The 23,850-nt window shown below is 42.2% G+C and overlaps 1 protein-coding gene across 1 annotated transcript in view; it reads left to right on the forward strand.

Moving 5' to 3' along the window:
- The window catches only part of CERS3 (ceramide synthase 3), a 101,104-nt gene that overhangs the window by 53,107 nt on the left and 24,147 nt on the right, over nt 1–23,850 (forward strand). The window contains exons 8-11 of the mRNA XM_026510352.4: nt 400–492; nt 3,586–3,714; nt 7,110–7,216; nt 18,014–18,167. Coding sequence (XP_026366137.1) covers nt 400–492; nt 3,586–3,714; nt 7,110–7,216; nt 18,014–18,167 — 483 coding nt within the window. The remainder of the gene's footprint in view (nt 1–399; nt 493–3,585; nt 3,715–7,109; nt 7,217–18,013; nt 18,168–23,850) is intronic.

Below are 23,850 nucleotides of genomic sequence, written 5' to 3' on the forward strand. Positions count from 1 at the left end.
ATAAAATGCCTTGAAATATTATCTTTGATTCCTTCTCAGAAGTTGAAATCTTTTTTTAAGATTTATTTGTTTTAGAGAGGGAGAAAGAGAAAGAGAATGAGAGAGAGAGAGAGAGGAGGGGCAGAGGCAGAGGGAGAGAGAAACTTAGACTCCATGCTGAGCACAGAGCTGAGGTGGGGCTCAGTGTCACGACCTTGAAATCACCACCTGAGCCGAGACTAAGAATTGGACTGTTAACCAATTGCGCCACCCAGGTGCCCCTCAGAAGGTGAAATCTTAAAGTGTCATCATTTTGGGGAGTTCTGTGGAACATAAATAGGTATAAACAATAGTTTAATGCCTTAAAATGAGTTGTTTATATGGTGATACTAAAGTAGTGAAAACTCTCATTCTCCTTAGCCCTTGCTGCCGTCCCAGTACTGGTATTACATTTTGGAGATGAGTTTTTATTGGTCTCTGATATTTAGCCTTGGCTCTGATGTCAAGAGGAAGGTAAGTATCTTTTTTTTGTTTTGTTTTAAGATTTTATTTATTTGAGAAAGAGAGAGCTCGTGAGACAGCAAGTGGGGGGGTGGGTGCAGAGGGAGAGGGAGAGAGAATCCTAAGCAGCCTCTGCACTGAGCGCAGAGCCGGATGTGGGGCTCGATCTCGAGACCCTGAGCCGAAACCAAGAGTTTGCAACCAAGAGTCGGACATAACCGACCTCATCACCCAGGCGCCCCTAGGTAAGTATCTTATTTACAAAGCTACTTTATCTACTTTTTCAAAAATTGTCACCCTCCCCTGCCCTCAATCTTAATCTTTAAATTGTATTCTTATGTGTGTTAATTTCAATTCATAGCCTTTTTGCATCTTATAGCATATAGAATATTGCAAATCTTGCTCATGCTTTGGTGCCTTGATAAGTATTTTCAGTGCAACATTGTAGACACTTTCACTTGGAAGCTCCACTCTCGTTCAGTAAGAAGAGAACTCTCCTTTATCCCATCCCGTCTGTTTTTCCCTTTGGGTTTGGGCATTTGATGTTCTTCAAATACAGGTGTTAGTAGTTTTAATTCTGTGGCCACATCTTTTAGTTGATCACAAACCACCTTATGTAATTCTTCGATGTATTCAAAGACTTTGAATACATGTTGTCCTTAATTCATCCAAGATCTTTATGAGGAAACTTTGCTTTGGGCATGCTTGGCTTTACTTTAGATGTAAGGAAATTGAGCCACAGGCATGCGAAAAAATGTATCCTCTGAGTTAACAAAGGTCGATGTTTTAGGAACCATTTGCTGATACAGAAAACCATATTAGATTCTCAATGCAATCACAAGATTTTATCATATATGTTAGCAACTCAGATCGAATAATAAATACTCTTGGCATATACCTCATCCACTACATTCTATTTAAAAAGTCAGTCTGTGGCAAAATTTGTGTGATAAATGAGGTTAAGTTGAACTCAGTATTAAGGAGATAAGACCATGCCGGCTTGATTAAATGTTTGGGTGCGTGATGGTACACTCTATCCATCACTAAGGGCTCCATCAGCTGCGGTCAACAGGAGATCTTAAAAGAAAATTTATAGAATATAAGTATAAGAATGTATTGTGAAAAAATCTGATAGACGTAATCTTTTCCATAAAACTCAGGAATAGCTGTAGATTAACTGTCATTAACCTTAGTCTGGGCTAAGAATACATCAAAATTTAATTGTTTGAGTCATTTTCTCAAGGGAGGGGATTGAAAATAATCACTTTTTAGAAGGTCTTCATAGATATACTAAGGTGGGTTGATGCTATAATGACTCTATCTTTCTCCCACATCTATTTTTTCAGTAGTTGGTTTCTCTTTAGTATATACAAGTGCATTGGGTACCTTTTGAAAAATTAAATGTAAATATATGTCATATATTTTGTAATTGCATATCTTCAGAGACATAAAACTACTGGAACATAGGTAAAGTAAAGACTCTAGAGTCGGAAGGCCCAGGTTTGAATCCCTGGCTTCACCACTCACTAGCATCTCAAGCTAGCTGGCTAACCTCCCAAAACTTGATTTCCTCATCTGTAAAATGGAGCTAAAAATAGTTTCTGTCTTCTCTGGTTTTTGTGAGGATTAAGCAGGTTAACCCACACAAAGCACTTCCTGGTATACAATAAGTGCTCAATAAGTTGGGCTATTATTAGTAGTATCATGTTTACTCTTTCACTTTGGCTACAAGGAAACTGAAATCTTTAAGTTTTTTTTTTTAAACATCTTTATTGAGGTATCTGCACATTGCCCAGTGCAGTCATCGAAAGTGTGTAATTCAGTGGTTTTGAGTATGTCCACAGAGCTGAGCAATCATCACCATGGCCAATTTTAGAGCATTTTTATCAACCCCCAAAAGATATCCTGTACCTTTTTGCAGTCACTTGCCATTTCTCTAACTTCCCCAGCCCTAGGCAACCCACTGGCCGACTTCCCATCTCTATGGATTTGCCTCTTCTGTATATTTCAAATAAGTTGAATCATAATCTATGGGTTTTTTTGTGTGTCTGACACTTTCACTTAACATAATGTTTTCAAGGTTCATTCATGTGGAAGCATGTATCAGTCCTTCATTCCTTTTTATTGCTAAATAATTATCCATGGTATGGATATACTGCATTTTATTTCTCTATTTGTTACTTCATGGCTATTGGGGATGTTTTCTTTTTTGTCTCTTAGGAATAATGGTGCTGTGAACATTCATATACAAGTTTTTGCATGGACATATTTTTATTTCTCTCGGTAGAATTGCTGGGCTATGGGATAATTCCATATTTAACCTTTTGGACAACTGCCAAAAATGCTGCACCATTTTACATTCCTACCAGCAACATATAAGCATTTCAATTTTTCCCTGTCCTTGCCAACACTTGTTATAGTTCATCATTTTTATTATGGCTGCCCTACTGGGGATGAAGAGGTATCTCATGGTGGTTTTGATTTATGTTTTCCTAATGACTAATGAGGTTGAGCGTCTTTTCATGTACTTGTCGGCCATTTGTATATTTTGTTTGCAGCAAACATTTACGGATTTATGCTCCATTGTGGTAGCTTTCTTTAGCCTTGGGTTTGTAAGATACTCACTGCTCTTTCATTTGTTACTTGTTTCATAGGTGGTAACACTTATTTTAATGGTTGTGTAATTTTATTATATTGTGTATCTGTCTTTTTTCCTTTTTGGAATTAGAGAAGAAAGGATAAATGTAAATATACACAGGAATGTGTGTGTGTGTGTGTGTGTATGGGGCGTGTGTGCATGCGTGTGTGTGTGTGTGTATGTATCCAGTGTGGGGCAGTGGAAAGAAGATCAGATGTGAGGATTTAGACAACGATTCAATGCTGGGTCAAAGTTAAGTGACTTCATCAGTGAGGATAATGTGCATTAGTTCCTTCACAAGAATTGTGTTTAAGAATCAAAGTGAAAGCATTTTACAAATTTCAAAACATTCAGATGTGTGAGTTGCTTTTTAAAAAATATTGGTATTATTGTCGTTGTTCGCACTTCCATTGATTAGGTGATAACTGCATTTGCTTGATAGCTTCCATTTTCCTCTCGTTCTATAGGATTTTCTAGCTCATGTCATCCACCACCTGGCTGCTATAAGCTTGATGAGCTTCTCTTGGTGTGCTAATTATATTCGCAGTGGGACCCTCGTGATGATCGTGCACGATGTGGCTGACATTTGGCTGGAGGTAAAAGTTTGCCATTAAAAAAGTAATAACAATACCGTGTCCTGGGTTTCTGGGACGGTATGTGAGTGATTTAGCAGGGCTCTCTGTCCTGAAAACACCCAAAGTCCAAGGATGTCTCTGGGTCCTCAGATCCTTCAAGCTTAGAAAGACGAAACCTTTTAGTGTTTAGTTTCCAATCTTCTCCATGGTACTGGAGAGAGGTTAACCCATGGGATTCCACTTGTAAAAGTTACGTGCAGATACAAGCTTAGAAAATACGTTGAGATATGTGAGGCAGGAATGAACTCGAATCTTTTAAAAGGAAAACGTGGATGTGTAGCATTATGGATTCTTAATGTTGGATGGTATCATATATTTACTTAAGCCGCAGCCCAATACCCATTGGATGCTTGCACTGGTCCTCCTCCAGCTTTAAAGAATGAGAGCTGATGTTTATTCAAATGGTATTTATTTTCTAAGGAAGGAATGTTTTGGAGCAGGGGACATTAAAACAAGAGTGTTCCTAGTCCCAAGCAACACAAAGCATGAGAAACAAAGCAAATTAGGATTGTTTTCTCTACTTGTCTCTGCTATGTATCGGTTCCTGTGTGCCCTGAGGCAGTGACCCAATAGCCGTCTTGCCCGCCAGCTCTCCTGGTGTACTTAGGGCCACACTTCCCAGAGCCATTCGTTTGTCCTCTCAATGCCTTCATTTATAATGAAGCCGAGGAAAATGACGCTAACCCATCTCATGTTCAGGATTGCCTCTTGAAGTTGAAGGGCTGATAGCTGAATCTAAGCTGGTATGGGAGAAATTAAAGTTGATAGGATCGTGTTCTTCTAGATCAGGGTTTACCAAGCTTTTTGGTGAAGGGCCAGATAGTAAATGTAGCTTTGTGGGCAACATTGGATCTCTTGCCATTTATTCTTCTTTTCTGATGGTCGGCCTTTTCTTTTCTCATACCCCTTTAAAAATGTGAAACCCATCCTTAAGGGCTGACCAGCTTTAAGCCCATAGGCTGGACAGTAGTTTGTTAAACCCAGTTCTAGATGTAACCAGAAGTCATTTGAAGCCATTTCAAAGCAACTGGCTACTGTTAAAATATTAGATGTGTACAGAATTTTGTTTCTTCTGTGTAATGGCAATTAGACATGTAAATCCCATTCCAAAGGTCAAGATTATTCAGGGCAGCAAATGGCTTAGCAGAAGAAGGATTGTGCCAGTTTTCCCATGTGTTGCTGTCTGCATGTAGCCATATCTGTTATAATTACCTCCTCCTCTGATCATATCTCAGTAACCCTGCCTGTAAATTAAGACCACATTGGCCATGACTTAAGAATTTTATGCTACTCTGTTGCTTCTAACCCCTCTAGCCTTTGGTGTGTGTCCACTGTAAAAACAACTTCATTGGGTTGTTAAAAGGGAGTTAGATGTGGAGACTGGGAATAAGCTCTGGGTTGTCCCTATCCACCCTCCCCAACCCCGTCATTGACATGCTATAACTCCCTAGGTGACTTGGGCAAATCACTTAATGCTTTGTTTTCTGTCCTCAGCAGTAATATGAGAATTCATATCTACCCCTTAGGGTATAGCGTGAGGTTTAGCTCATTACTGTTGGAAAATGTTCTGAGGTTCATAGGTGAAAAAAACAGAAGGAAAATGAAATGTCATACTCAGAGATCCCTTCATGGATAAACTATGAGAATAGCCTCATGTTGTTAATGATAGTGAATCATTACTGATTCACAAGCCATGATCTAACCTGAGAGTCAATGAGCAAGGCCAGTACCTTCCACCAGCTGGGAAGAGGCAACAGTAAGTGGTGGCATGGGGCTGATTTCTGATATCCTCCAGGGATGCCTAGTCCACAGATTCCTCAAGTAGTTGACTTTAGTGGTTGTCTTCTCAGGCAAGTTCTAATTGAACTCAGATATGGTACAATTTTTGCCCCTGTTTAGACCATCTTAAAGATGGTGACTATTAATCTTTCATATTCCTCAAGACAGTTGGTGGGTCACTTTTTAGCTCTTTATTTGTAATGAAAAACAGCCTCAACATCCACAACTCTTACTTAGAAGGACCCTCTGCCTTCTTCATGTATCTTCCTGATCCTCTGGCTTTCCCCATGTTCACGTTTGGATGCAGGACCCAACACTTGAACAGTATCCTGACTCGTGCTTAGCAAAGGAGCAGGGTGACTGTCGGATCTCCATCCTGGCACAGCCCAGAATATGCTGTGTGTGCATTTACCCCAGGGAATGCTACTTTGCCCTCACAAGTGCACTCTCTTCCCGCCTATGCATATCTCTGGCTAACCACTCTGGCGGGGCCTCTGACTCTTCAAACAGCTCCCACTCTATTCCAGGCACGCTGAACTTCTGGCCTATCTCCCCATACCCATCTCCCACCCACTTGGCAGACCAGCCTTTCAACTCAGCATTTGAGGCTGTTCCCTTCTGGGCCCCCTGCCACCCCACAGTCTGATCGTATCCTTATCCCATGGTAAATACGGCAGAGTATGGAAAATGCAATGTAAACCCTTCCCAAAGCATAAATGTAATGCAGTGTAAAGCCCTCCCGAAGAGCTGCCTCTCTCGTTTAAGACTGGCTTTGAACTTCTGGGCCAATTTCAGTCCTGAAACCACCCAGACCTGAGCCACGCTTCTACAAGGAAGACCTACAGTAAGCAACTCCTACCCACCTCCCACCACCCCCAAGTCCAGACACCTTCCCGTTCAGCCTTGGGCTCCACCAGATAATGCATGATGATTCTCATCAATTAACCTTCTACTACCACATTAAACACTTTCCGTAACTCCTTTGATTCAATACATATCACACGGGCAATGTAGACTAGCATAAAATAAATGCGGAAAAATCGAGGGCTTGCGACTTTATTTCAACCGGGACAGGGCCCCCAGAGTGACCTCCCCACTCTGCCCCTTCTGCCAGCTGCCTTGATTGCAACGTGCCCAGCCCAGCCCAGCCCAGCCCAGGACTTCACTCATATTTCAAGCTTTCTCCAATCCAGCTCTCTAATCAGTTCAGTGGAGAAAATAAATAAGTGCCCCAATAAAATGCATGCTAACATTCATTGTGCTAGCTCGTAGTGCTTGCAAAGGACAGGAGTAATATTATAGTCATTTTAACATATCTTTTTAAAAATATTCTATTATGGAAAATTTCAAACGTATGACCAAGAGAAGAGCATAATGGACCCAGTGGGTCCATCCTCCAGCTTTAACAGTTGTCAGTATGGCCAGTCTCATTTCATTGACTTTCCCATCCACCCCCCCCCACACACACACACTGTTTTGAACCAAATCCCAGGCATCGTATCATTTCATTTATAAATATTTAAGAATTTTATTCTAATATCACTTTATCTGAATGCGATTGCTTTCTTTGTTTTCAGTCTGCTAAGATGTTTTCTTATGCCGGATGGAAGCAAACCTGTAACACCCTGTTTCTCATCTTCTCTACCATATTTTTCATCAGCCGCCTCATTATCTTTCCCTTCTGGTGAGTAGAAAAGGGGCTGTGGCATGCCTTTGGTCACTGTGCTGACGTGGCCTTGGCACATTGTTGAAGTCTCTTTCTTACATTGATTCCCCAGTTGTTTGTGCCAAGTTCAGTCAGAGAAAATAATGTGAAGGGGCCATTTTTATAAATAATTAAAACAACACCTTCCAATGTGGAAAGGCTTATGATAAAGGGAGATGGAAAATGTCTAACCCAATGGGTAAGCAGCAACTCTTACTCTATGTCTTATTTCATGTATGTGGATCTTTCTTTGTGATGAAGAGCTTTTCCAGTTATTCATTGAAATGTCATTGGCCAATCTTCAGCTCTTTGAAAGAGAGGCATGTTCTATGTTAAAAATACAGTAATTATTGCCACCATTAATTGAATGCCAGACACTGGATTAGGCCCTTTGTATATCTTGGCTCCAGTCAATACACAAATCATAAAGATAGGTATAATCACTCCTACTTCACAGATGAGAAAACTGATCCTGATCTCATTTTCCATGATCACTGGTCTTAACAATGGTCTGGATAGCCTTTTCATATTGATTGGCTCTCGATCAGCCTGTTGATTTTGTTTAGCCAAAGGCTGGCAGTGAAGAACCCATATTGTGTCTCCTCTGACAGTCATCACTTTGGCAAGCATACTTTTCCATGTGTTGATTGACAGGAACCAAAGGAGAAGTGTGAGGAAGTCTTTGATAGTTTGGAAGAAAGAACTTATACCGAACCATTATTTGGGGCTGGTCTAAGAGTTTCAGATCCTCTCAACAGAAAAGTAGTGTTGGTGTTGCCGAGATCCTGAGTCCCAGGGGAAAGAGAAGGAGACCCAGGTTCCAGACCTGATTCCTGGTGGGTGGACAGCACCCTTGACTAGCCTGCAGGGAAGTCTGGTCAGAGAGGTCAGTGGGTTGCTGCCCTCCCTATGGAAGCCAGCTACATCCTTAAACTGAGACCGATGTCTTACTTAGACATTTTCTGGAGAGGAGCCGCAGAGTGCGATAAGTTCCTGGATGTAAGTCAGGCCTAGATTCAAATCCTGGCTTCACACTTACTACCTGTGTAATCTCGGACATGTTCGATCATCTCCCTGGGTCTCAGTTTCCTCATCTTTAAAATGGAAGTAATTGTTGTCACAAGGCTTAAATGAAGTAATACATATGAAATAATGCAGAATAGTGTCTGGAACATAGTAAGGACTTGGCAAATGCCAGCTACATTTATTAAAGTTATTAATAAGTCTCCGAGAATTTGAAATTTAATCTAGAATCAAATCTGAGACACATGTTTAAAATACTCTCCTTGGTTGATGAATCACATCACCCCCACTTTTGCTTTGGTTGAGCAAATATATTTGTGAAATTATAATACTGTATGATAGCAATTACTGATAGGATAGTATTGACTTTCAGGTAATAGTTGAGTGGTGGCTTTTCAGTGTGACTTTTATGGTGCTATAAATCCAGGATTTGCCCATCAATGGCCTCTTCTTATGCGCCAAAAGCACCATGTGTTCCGATTATCTGTTGTTACATAATAAACCATCTAAAAACTTAATGGCTTAAGACAGTGTTGAACAAGGTTTTTTTGTAAAAGGCCATAGAATAGCTGTTTTCAGCTTTAAGGGCTACATATGGTCTCTGTCACATATTACTCTTTGCTTTGTTTTGTGTCTTTTACAACCCTTTAAAAATGTACCAAACCCAGCTGAGCTCATAGGCTGTAGAAAAACAGGTTGCAGGCCCGATTTTATCACCAGGCCTTAGTTTGCAGACCTCTCTCCTAAAACAGCAATGTTTATTGATTATTATTATGGCTTATGGTTTGGGGAGTTGACTGGCCTCAGCGAGGTGGTGGTTTTCGCCTAGGGTCTCTGATGTGGTTACAGTCAGATGTGGCCAGAGTTGGGAATTTTCCCGAAGACTTCCTCAACCCACATGGTTGAAGTAACACATATAAAATCAACAGGTTGTTGCTGATTGTTGGTAGAGACCTCAGCCGGGCCTGTCAGCTGGAACACCTACACAGGGCCTGAGCTCCCCATAGCACGGCAGCTGGATTTCAAGGGTGAGCAGCTCATAAGAGCTGGGCAGATGCTGTCCCCTTTTATAAGCCACCTGCACAAGTCACATCATGCCACTTCCAACCTCATTTTCCTCATTGGATCCAGGTGACTAAGGCCAGCTCATATTTGAGGGAAGGAAAATTAGCCTCCATTTCTCCAGGGGAGTAGTTTCAAAGAAATCGTGGGCATAGTTTAAAAACATACACCATGGAAGCTCTCAGTCCAGGGAACTCTCTGAGAAGCTTCACAGTCTTGCTGCTGTGGTTGGCTTTTGATTTAGCAATGAAGGATGTTAACCTCAGACATTCCCATGACATCTTGAATCAACAAGCAAGCTTACTCTTGCCCAGAAAACACCCAAACAACGTACTGGGGTTGAGTGATTGTGGAGGTGGTGTGTTACTTTCCCACACACCCTTGACTTTAAAAATCCTAGATTTAAGAAGTTGTTCTCTTGCCAGCATCTCTGGATTTCAGGAAGAATTAGTTGCACGCATTTGGCATTTTCTTGATCCTGATACTTCGCTGAATTCACCAGCCCACTGCAGAGGGCAGCCAATACCACTGTTTGCTGTCTTCAGGGAGTTGGATTGCAAATAAACCGGTATTAACAGACTTGACTGTAAAAATTTTTTTGCTGGTAAAAATTTTTCTGCACTGACGTTGACTGGTCCTCATTGTTTGGAAGGCCGAGGAAAGCCTCACCAAGCTATTGGAAGTTTGAGAGCCTGATTCCCGATGGTTTTTGAAAGAATCTGTTGCGGTGTGTTACCCTGGCTTAAATAGTGTTCCCATCAGCTTGAACGTGTTACGCAATCATCTTGCGGTGCCAAAGAGGAAAAGCCGGTTCCTTGTTGTTAGCCTGGCTCCAGCCATCTGTCTAAAATGTGTAAGTGTAGATTCATTTTTCAAGGATATTTTATTAGTTCAGTTTTGTGGGGAATTTACTATGGACCAAACGACGTGCATAGGATAGACCAATTTCAAGATTCAGACTTTTTTGAGGCGCCGTGGGAGGCCGCCGGCCATCCATTTGCTCTGTTCCTCGCAACTGCTTTTGCTGCACATTTTGTGGTCAGATGAAGGGTCGAGTGGGGAGAACGGTGACCCATCTGAAATTTATCAGGAAACTGTGAGAGAAAGAACCAGAGCTTGTATATTATGCTTGCCTTTCCCTTTCTTTTACTTTCCCTTCGTTTCCCCAGCCTGCCTCAAGCGTATTGGCTTTTCTCTGAGGAGTTTCTTCTGTGCGGGTACAACTGTGTCCTCTCTCCTCTCCTTCTGCTTTTTTCAGAAATCTTGTTGAGCCAATTCTCACCCAATCAGTGTCAGCAAGTGGTAATTACATGGTTTTTTGTAATACTTCTCCTCTCAACATCAGGCAGGAATTCCAATTGGCCAGGGCCGAATTACTTTAATCTAATTGCCTAGTTACCTCATTTGTTTGCATTTTTATTCAAAAGCATTTAAATCTCAGGCTTATAGTTTTTACATGGTATTCCCAAGTGTTGTTTTCATCATAACGGCTTCTATGCTTTTGAAGGATTGGACGTATCTATCTATTTGAATATTATACAAACACTGCCAGGGAATCACTAGGCTAGAAAGACCTTCCTAAGTTCAGGAAACAACTCCCCTGACTCTTGACAATTTCCTCCATAAACCACAAGGACAGATGACAGTTTAGTCCAGGCTGATCTGCTGAAGGAAAGGAGCACTCTGTCTCAACTGAAGTGTACGGGGCGGCGGGGGGAGGGGGGGGGGCGGTGGGGGGGGACTGCCTCGAGACTTCATTTCTTGAACTCATCGCTCCTAGATGTTGGGAGGAATACACCGGATGAATGAGACACAATTCCTACCCTGCAGAAGAAGTTCATAAGGGCAGTAGAAGAGATCTTTGTATCAACCACCTTAGCTCTACATTTGAAGATTATTAATACTGACCTGTGTTTTGGATGTTCAAAAAAAATTTTCCAATGGTGAATAATATTCAAATAAGGAACTTCCTTACCTGTAAGGGTGCATATGCTTGTGGTAACTTTATATTCCCCACCACGGGTTCACGGGACTTCGGGCTTCAGCTTTCCAGGATCTGGCTCTCAGTGGCCTAGAAAGACAGTACCGTGGGAAGGCTCAGGTGAACAGGAACTCCGTGGGTGATGCGACCATATAAGTACTTGGAGTGACTATCAGAGAGAGGGCAGTTTTAAGAAAAGCCAAGACAAAGCTAGAAGCATACAGCAGTGCTCTTAGCTGACACTCATCAGAGGGAAACAAAAGTAAGGGCACCAGGGGCCTTTCCCATCCTCATAAGGCCCAGAGCCTGGGTTCTGAGTAAGTCAAGGGCAGAGCATGGGTGTCATGGTGCATGGTGGGCTTCCCTGCCCTCACAGGATGCCACAGTGCCCTCCACACAGCTGCCAGAGGAAAGCAAGGCCTCATGCAATGTGTGGCTCTGTTGAAGATGGGCCACTCCCTTGAGCCGCCACTGCAGATGTGTATCTCGGAACTAGACTTTCCAGTTTCACACCCTGTGCAGGAGACAGTGAATTTCGCCGCCTGTGTTTGTTCCACGTCTCCTTCAACAGGGTGCCCTCGCAGGAGCTCCTTCCCTCGCACCCTACGTGCTCGGCACTTCTGCAGTTCATGAATGTGTGAAGGACAGCTCCAACAAAGCACCCTTCTTCACATCATAATACTTACATAGAATTTATTCCAACACCTTTATTCAAGTATTTATTTGGAAATAAATAGGATAATTTCAAGTATATTACAAAGAACTTTAATGTATTCCCTTTACCCAGATTTACTAGTTGGTATTGTGCCCTGGTTGCTTTCTCATTCCTGTTCTCCTTCTCTCTCATCCCTCTCACTCTGTCTCAACACACACATATATGCATATATGTATCTACATATTTTTTCTGAATCATTTGAAAGTTGCAAACATCATGTCCTTTTAAGTTCTTCACCGTGTCTTTCCTAAGAGCAAAGAGATCTTTTTACAGAATCACAGTGTAGTCGTCAATTCCAGAAATGTAGCAATCTACCATCCATGTTTCAATTTTGTCTATTGATCCGATAATGCCTTTTATGGTCTTTTTTCCTTCCTACTGGATCTGGCCTAGGATCATATTTTGCCTTCGGTTGTCATTCACCTGGAACAGTTCCTTACCCCTTCTGTGTCTCATGTCATCAGCATTGTAGTGGCATTCACACCCCCTCTTTATATTCCAGGTGAGGAGTTAAGATATTTCTGGGATCACACAGCTAGTTATGAAAAGAACCAAGACTAGAAGCAGGGCATTTGAAACACAGAACAGATATGTTTCAAATTAAATTACTAAATTAGACGACTAAAAGCAGGCATAATTTTTTTTCCCTAAGTATTTGTTAAATTTCCTTCAGCTACACAGTCACTTTGAAATATAAGACACCCCTGAAATATAAGGTAGGCAATTACTCACCAGTAGAACCAGTCTTTGTTATTCTAAAAAGGCTTACACACCTGCGATGATCTAGAGAAAGGGACCTTCACCTTCCAGTTCTCGTTAGGAAAATGCAACTTTTTGTGGCTGCCTTATCTAGCCCAGCAAAACCAACTACTGTTTATACCAACAATGTGATTTTTCTCAAGCCATTGAAACTCCAGTGATTGCTAGAGGGAAGCTGAGAAAGCAAAGCAAAGAGAGAAAAGGCCGAGGTTCACAATCCAGGGTCACGGTCGTAGTGCATCCATTCGGACAGATTACAGGCCAGTGGACGGAGCAGAGAGGCTCCAGGAGTCGAGGAGCACGGCAGTCTGTGAACATCCTTCATGGAAAGAGAAATTCCATGTAGCCCAGAAAGGAAACATGTGTTTGTGTGCTCATGCGTGTGTCTGCACACGTGACATACACGTGTTCGGGACAAAATTGAGAAGAACAGAACAGTTCTAGTTTATTTTTCCCTTCTTGCCACTCTTCTTTTAGCAAAGGAAGAGAAGAATTGGGACCATCCTTTAGTGGGGACACTCAGACGGATAGAAAGAGGTCCTGACTGAGTAACTGCAGCCCCCAAACCTGCTGTCCCTGGGGCCACGCCAGCCACCCCCTTCAGAGCGCCTCTCCACTTCCTCTCCTTTCCCGAGGCAGAAACTCCAGGCAGTTCAGCTGCATGCTCCCTGGCGTGTTGCTCTCACTGTAGTGTGAATGTAAGCCCTCTGCTGTAGGAAGGGGTGGGTGGAAAAGGCGTCGTCAGAGCGGGAGTCCCGGCCATAGTTAGAACTACCATTTTTCCAGGGCTTCCTGTATGCAAAGCTCTTCCCATTTGTCAACTCATTTAGCCCTCACAACGGTTTGATGAGGGGAGTGGTGGTGTTTTCATTTTACAGAAGAAATGGATGCCCAGAGAGCTTATGTCACTTGCTGCAGACCACAGGGGAGCCATGAACCACATCTAGCCGGCCCCAGAGCCCATGCCTTTCCTCTCCCCTCCTGGCAGTAGCTCAGCTCTCTCTGGAGGCATTTGCATTTTAATGGCAATCTTTTCCATTTCTAGAAAGTTACAGTTTGCAAAGCTCGCTGTGTCCCCCCCTGGAGCCTCCCAGTCACAGGGGTGTGAAGACTTCCACCCTGTCCAAGGACCAGGAGGCTCAGTGACTTGCGTACAGGTTACGTGGCAAGAAACGTGACCTCAGCCCTGGAACCCTGCTCTGATGAGTCTAGGCCAGGTGTATCCCTCCCCTTTCTAAAACCAGCAAAGCTTCCTGATGCCGTGGTTTGCAAGGCCGTTCACCTCTGCACCTGCATCCGACACCACCCCTCCCTGCCGCTCCTCTCCCTTCAGTGGCACCGGTCTCATCTTAGCCCTTGACTTTCCCACAATGCCTCCCACCTGAGGGCCTCGTACACGTGGTCCCTTCCAACCAGAACCCTCTTTTCTGTGTCTTCCCTTGAACTGGAAGAATAGAGAAATCTCAGTTCAGCAATACCCAAACCCCTGTTTTGTTTGTTTTGTTTTGTTTTGTTTTGTTTTGTTTCCTTTGTATGGATCATAATGAGTAATTACATGTTTAGGTCATTATTCACATTCTCTGGTAGAATATGTAAAGGAGGTGCTTTCACATCCTTTCCTTTGTTACTTTCGACATTGACAAATTCCTAATGGGGGACCTAGTAAGGAGCCAGGCCCCTGAAGAGGGGAAGGGAGGATACAGACATGAAGACGTCATGGCCGTTGCCAGCAAGTGAAGAGTGAACTTGTACGAGCAACTATGACCGCAAGGCAGGATGAATCAGGCCAAATGCTCTCAAGGAGTTGGTAGTGGGGAAGCCTAGAGGGATGCTATACATTCAGAGGCATACGCCACAATTGCCTACAGATCCAGCAAATCAGAATGGCGAAGAGGCTTTACGATGTACGTTATTTCCTGAAATCCCTGTGAATGCAGGCACCAGAATGTGAGCCTTAACTTCATAGGTTTGGGCCGGTTTTATTCATAGCTCTATTCCTGTCTCCTATAAAGTGCCAGGTAGGACTTTGGTAGGTGCTTAATGAATACTTATTGAATGAATTGGGTAGATAATCATTGCTTCCATTTTAAAATTGAGAAAATCAGAGAACTGGATCAAGGCTACTCAGAACCAGGATTTTAAGTGGGAGAGCCAATATATTAAGGAAATAATGGGACAATATATCTTATAATGATGGAGGTGAGAAAGGCCCTTTAAAGGATCCCATGGAGGCTACCTAGAAAGGTAAAAATTGATACATTTGGTTACAAAAATATTTTAGAAGTTGGTTTGCTCCAAAAAAAAAAAAAATCATTAACAAGGTTTAAAGAATTAGACTGTGTGGTGCTATTTAATATGATTAAAAAATAATGTTGTTACGCTTGATATGTAAAGAGCACTCATGAATCAATAGAAAAAGTAAACATCCCAATAGAAAAATGGACAGATACCATGAAGAGGCAGTTCACAAAAGTATAAATCAAAATAACCAAATAAAATATAAGTATATATACATGTATATTCACCTCACAAGAAATAAAAATATAAATATAAACAGCGTGATGTTCTTTTAGATAGAGGCTGACAAAGTACAATGTTGGTCAAGATCTAAGGAAGCAGGTACTCTCATACACTGGTGTAAGACAATAAATTGGTATGGTCTTGCTGGAAAGCTGTCTAGCAATGTATTCTAAAATGTAAAATGAGTATACTTTTTGATTAAGGATTTTAGCTATTCTAAGAAAATAATCAAGCAGTTCTATCAAAATGTCTTTACAAGTAATTCTTACAGTATTCTCTAACACATAATGAAAATTTAGAAACCAATATCTATCAAAAAGGGATTAGTTCAATAACTGATGATATCTCTAGGTAGATTTCTGTGCAGGTGTTACATAGGATGGCATATAGTAGGGGTTGGCAAACTCCAGCTCACAGGCCAAATCCAAACCACTGACTGTTTTTGTTAATAAAGTTTTATTAGCACACAGCCACACCCACTAATTAATGTATTCCTATGGCTGCTTTCACACAATGGTGGCAGGGTTGAGTATTTGCAATAGAAACCAAATGGCCCAGGGGCCTAAAATATTTATTATCTGTCTCTTTACAAAACTGTTTGCTGATCCCTGATACATAGATATATTCATTGACATGGAAAACTCTCTCTGTATCATATTATTGAGTCATAAAAGCAGGGTACAAAATCGCATGCATAGTGTGTTTCTGATAAATAAAATCATGTGGTAATGGGGCAGGGGCAAAAAAAGGAAAAGGACCTTAAAGCCTTAAAGAATGTATTTTTAGGAGGGATCACTTCAATTATGTTTACCAAAATGTATTGGGTTACCTGTGAGTTGTGAGATGTTGGGTGATTTTTCCTTAACCTCTTTATATTTTTCTGTAATTCCTAAGCGTCTAAAAGCGATCTGCATAAGTAAAATGGATAAGCGGCTATTATCTTTGTTATATAGAGGTGTTATAAACTGTGATAATTTTGGACAGTAGTTTGGCAAAGTATTAGCAGTTTTTAATACACACCTTGAATTCATGCACCTCGAAACGGTCATTTCACATTTCGGTCTGCACTAGTTCTAAAGAAACAGCCTTCCATTTGGGAAGGACTACATACGCCGAGTTGTTCAAGCCGTGTAAACTGGTTTTGATTCGAAGCTAAGTGGAGTCGAGCATAAGCCCCACCAGCGCTACTCTGACTGCAGTGGCAGACATCTCTGAAGGTCCACAGCAAGTGCAGCTGAGGACGGGGAGCACTGGGCACCCTCGTACGTGGCTGGCGGGACTGCGCGGCAGCCGCTCCGGAGAGGGCAGTTGTCAGTTTCTTGACGTTCAGTGTATCATGTAAGGATGTAAGGAGACCCAACCCTTCCACCCCTGGGTATCTGCCCTTGAGAAATGAAATCTGTGGTCACGCAAGACCTGTATGTGAATATTTATAGCAGTCCTATTCATAATGGTCAGACACCGAAGACAACACGAGTGCTCTCCGAAGTGTGACTAGGTACACAAAGTGTGAGACGTCCGTAGCGTGGGCTACCGCTGCGTAATCCAAAGGAACGTGTGCTTGGTACCCGCAACGACTTGGAGGACACTTTAAGGCACCATGCTGAGTGAAAAAAGGCCGTCTCCGAAGCTGCCGCACTGTATGTCCCCATTTATATGGCCTTCTTGAAAACACAAAAGTAAAGAGAGAACAGATGAGGGTTTGCCAAGTTCAAGGCCTGGGGGAGAGAGTGGGATTGGAAAGAGAGCACAAAGGGTTGATTTTGAGATGATGAAACTGTTCTGGATCCTAATCGTGGTGGTGGTTACACAGATCTCTGCATGTATTATAATTCAAAGAACACCAAAAAAAAAAAAAAAAGAGTCAGTTTTACTATGTGTTCATGTAAAAAATAAAATATGTATAGAACAAAGCACACAAAAGCCCCCATATAATTTATTTAGACTGGTGGTATTATGGGCAACTCTATTTCTTTTTCTTAGTTTTCCTATTTTGTAAGAATAGACTTTTTTTTTTAAATAATTAGAATAATATACTTACAAGCAAACCAATCCAGGAACTCTAAGATCATGGTAGTGTATGAAGTTTGGGAAGGGAACCGGTGAGCCCCTCATTCAGCAGTCGTATCTGAAGGCGCTGTGCATTCTGGGTCATGGAGGGCAGCTCAAAATTATGTCCACGAGTCTGTTCATGAAATCCATAAATTATGCAGTTCGCTTTAGAAAGTGGAAGTAATAATAGAATTTTTGTTTCTTTAAAAGCCTCTTTTATTGGAAAATTTACTTTTATAAAATTCCGCATTCACCTTTGCTGCCAAATACATGAGGGTGTGTCACAAGGATAATTATAACCCCACGTAAACACACATGATCCCGTTTGTTCTACAAACCCCAGGAAGCTGTGTAGGGTTGGGTACACTCTTCAGTTTGCAAAGAGGAAACCCAGGTACAGAGACTGAAGTGTAGGCAGCATGACAATAAAAATTCCATTTGCTTTAACTTGTCTCCCTTGAGGCCAACTGTATTTTTTTTTGTAGCTCACCAATAATGATATAAAAGGTAATATTATCATATTGTTTTCCCTTGAGAATTTTCTGGGCATGGTTCGAAATGAAATAAATGTCATAAGCCTTGGGAGGAAAAGTATTTGTTTTCCCACTGAAAATTCACTAATACTTTGTAATGAAATACTCTCCTCTGTTTTGGTTTTTTTCAGGATTTTATATTGCACCCTGATTCTGCCTCTTCACTACCTTGAGCCTTTCTTTTCATACATCTTCCTCAACCTCCAGCTCATGGTCCTGCAAGTCCTTCACCTCTACTGGTGTTACTTCATCCTGAAGATGCTCAGAAGATGTTTGTTCATGAAGGTAAGGGCTGTCTGAGTCCTATTCCTCTGAGCAGGTGGATTTCATTGCCAGGTTGAAGGTGATGCCCAGACGATGGAACGCTCTAGTTAATTTGGAGTTAACCAGAATTCCTTTTCTTCCCTTGATTTGATCATGATTGATAAAAATGTATCTAAAATGTAGCTATGTTTTTCTTTAGGTAGATCTCTGAGGTGCTTTTAAGAAATTGCTTTTTTTAGAAGACAAGTCATTTTTATAAAACTTTTATCCAAAAATTGTTGTTTTTTAAAGAATGTCCTAAGGGGTCTAAATTTGCCCTAGTTTGGGACAAGCTTTATGGTGATAGTCGAGTAATATTTCAGAGACTTATCTTTACCTTCACTGAGCACCCAGTTTGCATGTAATGCTCTCCCCCGAGCCTTCTCCTACCATCTGAAATATTGTCCGTCATTTTGCTATGCTTTTTTCCTGAAAACAGCTTTTTCTCTAAATAATAACAAATTAGCAATACATTTTAGACAATAGAAGTTTTTTGTTTGTTTTGAATTCTGTTCTGGGTTTTAATTCTATAACAAGTGTGGGGAGGGCTTCAGAAATGAGTAAGGCCAATCACTGCCTTTGGGGAAACAACACAACATCTGGGGAGGGGGGAAGAGATTCACCTATAAGCAACTACCTATATTGTGCTAAAGAGACATCCCATAAACTTGATGTGGAAGACAGATTCCAGTTGACCCAAGGGCCGGCCAGGGAATGTTATCGAACGGACAGAATTCTACTTGAGCCTTTAAGGCAAGTAGAAAAAATAATAAAATCACAGTTCCTTCTTCGTCAGAAAATCATACTTCTAAGGGACTTTTAATTAAGGATCTTTCAAGGTGGAAGTTACAGTGGGCCCATTTTCAAGTGCTACCATCCATGATATACAGCACTGTATCATCTGAGGGAGTGTCTTGTATGTCACAGGTATGGTGGTAATTTATCTGATAAGCTCATGTTTTGACCAACCGTACAACTAATTCATTTTCCTACTTTGGTAAATGTGCCCCAAAAGATTGTTCAAGGGTTGACAAATGAACCGAACATTGTGATAACTGACCTCTGGGTTTTCTACCATCTCCTAGCTTCTACATCTAGACAGAGGTATAGGAAGTTGGGCTACGTCTGGATTAATCTCAAAGCAAATTCTGAAAGTAATTTTTGTTTTGTTTTACTAAATGACTGACTTGAGCTTAGTTTCTTGGGAGTGGACTCTCCTTTAAAATCGGCGTGCCAAGAAAAAACGTTGTTGTCGAAGGGTTCTAGTTTATTAATATTCTACATAGTTTTCCCCTGACCTCTGCAAAAGTTATTTTACCTCTGAGTGACTGATGAAGTTGAAGTGACTGTGATAAGGTTAAAAAGTCAAGCAGTTAGACCATTTGCACATCGAGGGCTTGGAGGGAAGGAAGGGCGCTGAACTGAGCCCTGTCCCACCCCTGGGTCGAACCTTCCCGGAGCGCCCGTCTCCCTAGGCAGAAACTGTTCCCTTAATCACTGGTGAGTGGCAATCGTTACAGGCTGGAAGGGAGCCAGGCTGAACAAAACCTGGAGACCAGAAGATGCTCTTGTTTGGTTTCAGCATCATGTTCATGTTTCTGATCTCTAATGGGTTGTACCAGGCCTGATTAAAAACCCAGTGGGTCGGGGAGCCATCGACAGGCATTCCCGATTTCTCATGCTGTACTTTGGAAAAGCTGTTTCCAATTGCAATTTGACAGCAGTGGTGGAGGCCCCCGCAGCCCTAATCCCTGCAGTGTGTATGACTTCAGCTGGCTTGCATGTGCGCTCTGTTTTCCATAGCAGTGGCAAAACTGGCTGTGAAATCAGCTTATTCCTCCAAAGCCGTAAAGCTGCCTTTTAAAGAATGCTATTTGAAGGCACCGTTGCATTGCAAAGGGGAGGAGACAGATAAAGGCGGGAGTTGACATTCTTAGAGGAACAACTAGCAAGTCAGTTTTCAACTCTATTTAATAACTTGTTAGCATTTAATATACACACCTCGATTGTTACTAAGGGGACATATTCTTGGATGCTTAGAAAATGGAACAGCAGAAGTCCTTAGGCCTCTTAAAAAGTCTTTCACATCTTATAACAGAGATTGGGAATTTGTCTTTTTAAGTTCCTTATGCCTGGTAGGCCCTTAATAAGTCGTTTTGAATATGCAAACAAATACATAATTCAGGGAAACAAATCACACTGGAGTGGAAAGTTATAAAATTATTTATTAATCTTTTTTCTGGTCTCCACGGATTTGCATGGTAGACTGGAAAGACAAAAGTGACTATACATCTTAAAAATAGCGCTTGTGGAAATATCCACACCTTATTTTCCGTAAACAGTGGGGTCACTGCATGCATATGGCGGATGAGGACATTCTCCCATTTGCTTCTGCTGTCTAATACCTTAAAGGAACAATATCATTATGATTTCAGGACTCTCACATATACAGACCATGGTTAGCAGGCATCGGGCTGCTTGAGAACCAGACTTGGCACTGAAACTGAGCTGGTTCCTATAAAATGGGGGATTTTGTGAGGAACTCCCAGCCCACACATCACATCGGGGAGAATGATGGGCCGAGATATTTGTCTTGTCATTCTCTTTGCAAACATGAGAAGTACTTTCAGAGGAAATTAGGAGGGTGGCACGCTCTTGTTTAATATTACTTAAGAGAATGTGGTCATCCCTACACTTTTATTTTCTTCTTCCTAAATATCACACTGGGTGCCGGCCAACTCAAGCATGTCTCTTTGACATCTTGGGCTGGGGCGCAGCCAAGACACGGAGGGCGGGGCTGAGCGTGCAGCCATGACAGCCTCCAGCCAGGACGGAGCAACTAGCCCCTGGCCGCCTGCCCCGCCATCTGCTCCTGACACACAGTGTCTCTCAAGTTCACAGATGACACTTGACACACACTGAACTCTTTTAAAGAAAGGACCTTCTCATAAGGAGAAGAAATCTGAGGCCTCGACCAAATTCTCACAGTAAGTTTGTGACAAAGACAAGACTCGAACATGAGTCTCCTCACTTGTAATACTTCGCCTTTTCTAACTGTTGATCTGAAATAACCAGAAAATTAATGGAAAAAACTGGCACAGAGTAAGAAAGAGTCCATAAGCAACTTGAGTCATCAAGATAGTAGAATGAAACACGGTGCAAATTCTTTAATTTGTTTCTGAACTTTCTAAAAAACATAAGAAAACGTTTTGGAATTATTTTTTTAGTTTAGTTTAGTTTTAGTCTTTTGGTTTTTTTTTTTTTTTTAGGTTTTTACTTCCTAGTAAAGCAAGTCTGGAATAGCTAAGAGTACAGGCCTTCCCGTTTGCTGGCTGTGTGATCTGAGGCATATTACTTCCATTTACTGCCTCAGTTTCTCCACCTGTAAAATGGGGACGATGATATTAACACCTGCCTTATAGGATAAAGCCCTCAGAACAGTAACTGGCATGTAGCAAGTACATGAGAAGGTTGGCTGCCGTTACCATTGCCATTATTCCTATTAACTCAGGTTTTTTGTGGCAAGTCACAGAGAGGCTGTGACTTCCAAGTCACCTGGCAGTTGGCTGTAGACAAGCCCTCCCTCCCTTCCACTTAGAGAATGCTGCAGCTGAGTGAGGCGTCCACCTAAGAGCGCCCATGACCATTTGCTAAGCTGTCTTCGGCCAGTTCACCTTCGTGACTCACATTCTGATGATCTTTTTGACACACTCTCTCAGATATCAGTGTGTTAGGGAAGAAATACAAAATCTGTAACATCCAGCAAGCCTCCAGGTCTCTTTCGTTAATAGTTAATAATGGATCTAAAAACTGCCCTTTGCTGAACAAGAGATAAAAATATCACAAAGGATGGCAGTTAAAATAGAGTATTATAAAAATGCTATCAGTTTGGGGCACCTGGGTGGCTCAGTCAGTTAAGTGTATGACTCTTGGTTTCAGCTCAGGTCATGATCTCAGGGTCATGAGATGGAGCTCCGTGTAGGGCTCTCTCTCAGCGGGGGAGTCTGCTCGTCTCTCCCTCCCCCTCCCCCCACTTCTCCCCCCAACTTATTTGGGCATGCGCGAGCGTGTGTGCACGCACACACACCCCTACACACACACACTCTCTCTCTCTCAAATAAATAAATAAAATCTTTTAAAAAATGCTATCAATTTACATTTCCATATTTCTGCATACTTATATAGGTTAACTGCTTTAACAATCTATTAAAGAAACAACAGTGGAGTTTATAAACTTGTCAAAAGTAACTGTGCAAAGTTGCTTGGCTGAAAGAATTCTAGATTTGAATATTCTTCCACTTGTACATTCAGCCGAGGCACAAAATAGACTTTCAGAACTGGGAGACACCACTCAGTATCCACCAGGACGGCATGGCCCCCTCGTCAAGTCCTTCCTACCGGACTGTAATGTACTGCTCACTTGTACGTGAAGCTGTGCTGCTTTCTAGGGGAAGAGAGGGGGTGCGTGAAGAAGGTACATGACTTCCCCAAGGTCACACAGGAGCGGGCTTCACGCCTGGGAAGCCCGGGACTTCACAGCTTATGCTGCTAATGCCGTGCTCTTCTGCTTCCCCAGTAGCCCTGTGTCTGTGAACACATGACCTCCAACACGAGGGATACGTATTTAATGTGTGTGTTTATATCCGTGTTTCTCCATGCGTGTGTTTAGTGTGACGTAGGCTCAGCTCTCACACACTTCATCTTTTTGTTTCCCGTTCAGTGAGTTTTAATAAATGTATAGACCATGCAACCATTAGTTCTGTGACCCTATAAAGTTCTTAGTGCCTACTTCTGATCATCACCCATTCCCACATTGGCAACCACTGTTCTTGTTTCTGTCCCCATAGATTAGTTTCAATTTTCTTAAAAAAAAAAAAAAACTTGATTGATTGATTTGAGTGAGAGAGAGAGAAAGCGGGGGTGGGGGGCAGTTGGAGGGGCAGAGAGAAAGGGAGAGAGAGTCTTAAGCAGACTCCACACTGAACATGGAGCCCAACATGGGGCTCGATCTCATGACCCTGAGAGCATGACCTGAGCTGAACGCTTAACAGACCGCGCCACCCAGACGCCCCTCGACTTTCTTAAACCTTATATAATTGGAATCACACAGCACGTGCTTTTCTGTGTTCTTTCACTACAAATTTCATAATCTTATCACGACTCTGCTCAGTCCCCTTTGTCACCATTACCTTGCCAGTAATCGTGAATCGCTGGTCTTTGGAGAGGGCACTCTTTAGAAAATCTCCCTAGGGCTGTCCCCATTAGGAGATTTTGTGGCTTAAAACAATCATAAATCTGAGTTTTTATAAACTTGAAGGTGTGGAGTTGTTTAAAGAAGTCAAAATAGAAGCGGCAGCCATCTGCATGGCTCTAAGATAATAACAGAAGGAAAACGTATCATGAGTGAGAGGCCCGGGAGCAAACTGGCCTCTTCCCAGCTCCCGGCCTCCAGCAGAATTCCCATTGCTTTGCCCTGGACCCGGAGGCCTCATAACAGACCCTCAGGCACAACCAGGGCCCCTAGATAAATGTGCAGACGGAGACCCGACCTCACACTCACGTCTTGAGATGGAAGCAAGTCAGAAATGGAAAGAGGGGCTCACCTGCCAAATGGGGAAGTGGAGGCTCCGCAGGACAGAGGGTCTTCCTCGGGCGGCTCGAATCA

This window comes from Ursus arctos, unplaced genomic scaffold, assembly GCF_023065955.2.
Source record: "Ursus arctos isolate Adak ecotype North America unplaced genomic scaffold, UrsArc2.0 scaffold_28, whole genome shotgun sequence".
NCBI classification, from domain to species: Eukaryota; Metazoa; Chordata; class Mammalia; order Carnivora; family Ursidae; genus Ursus; species Ursus arctos.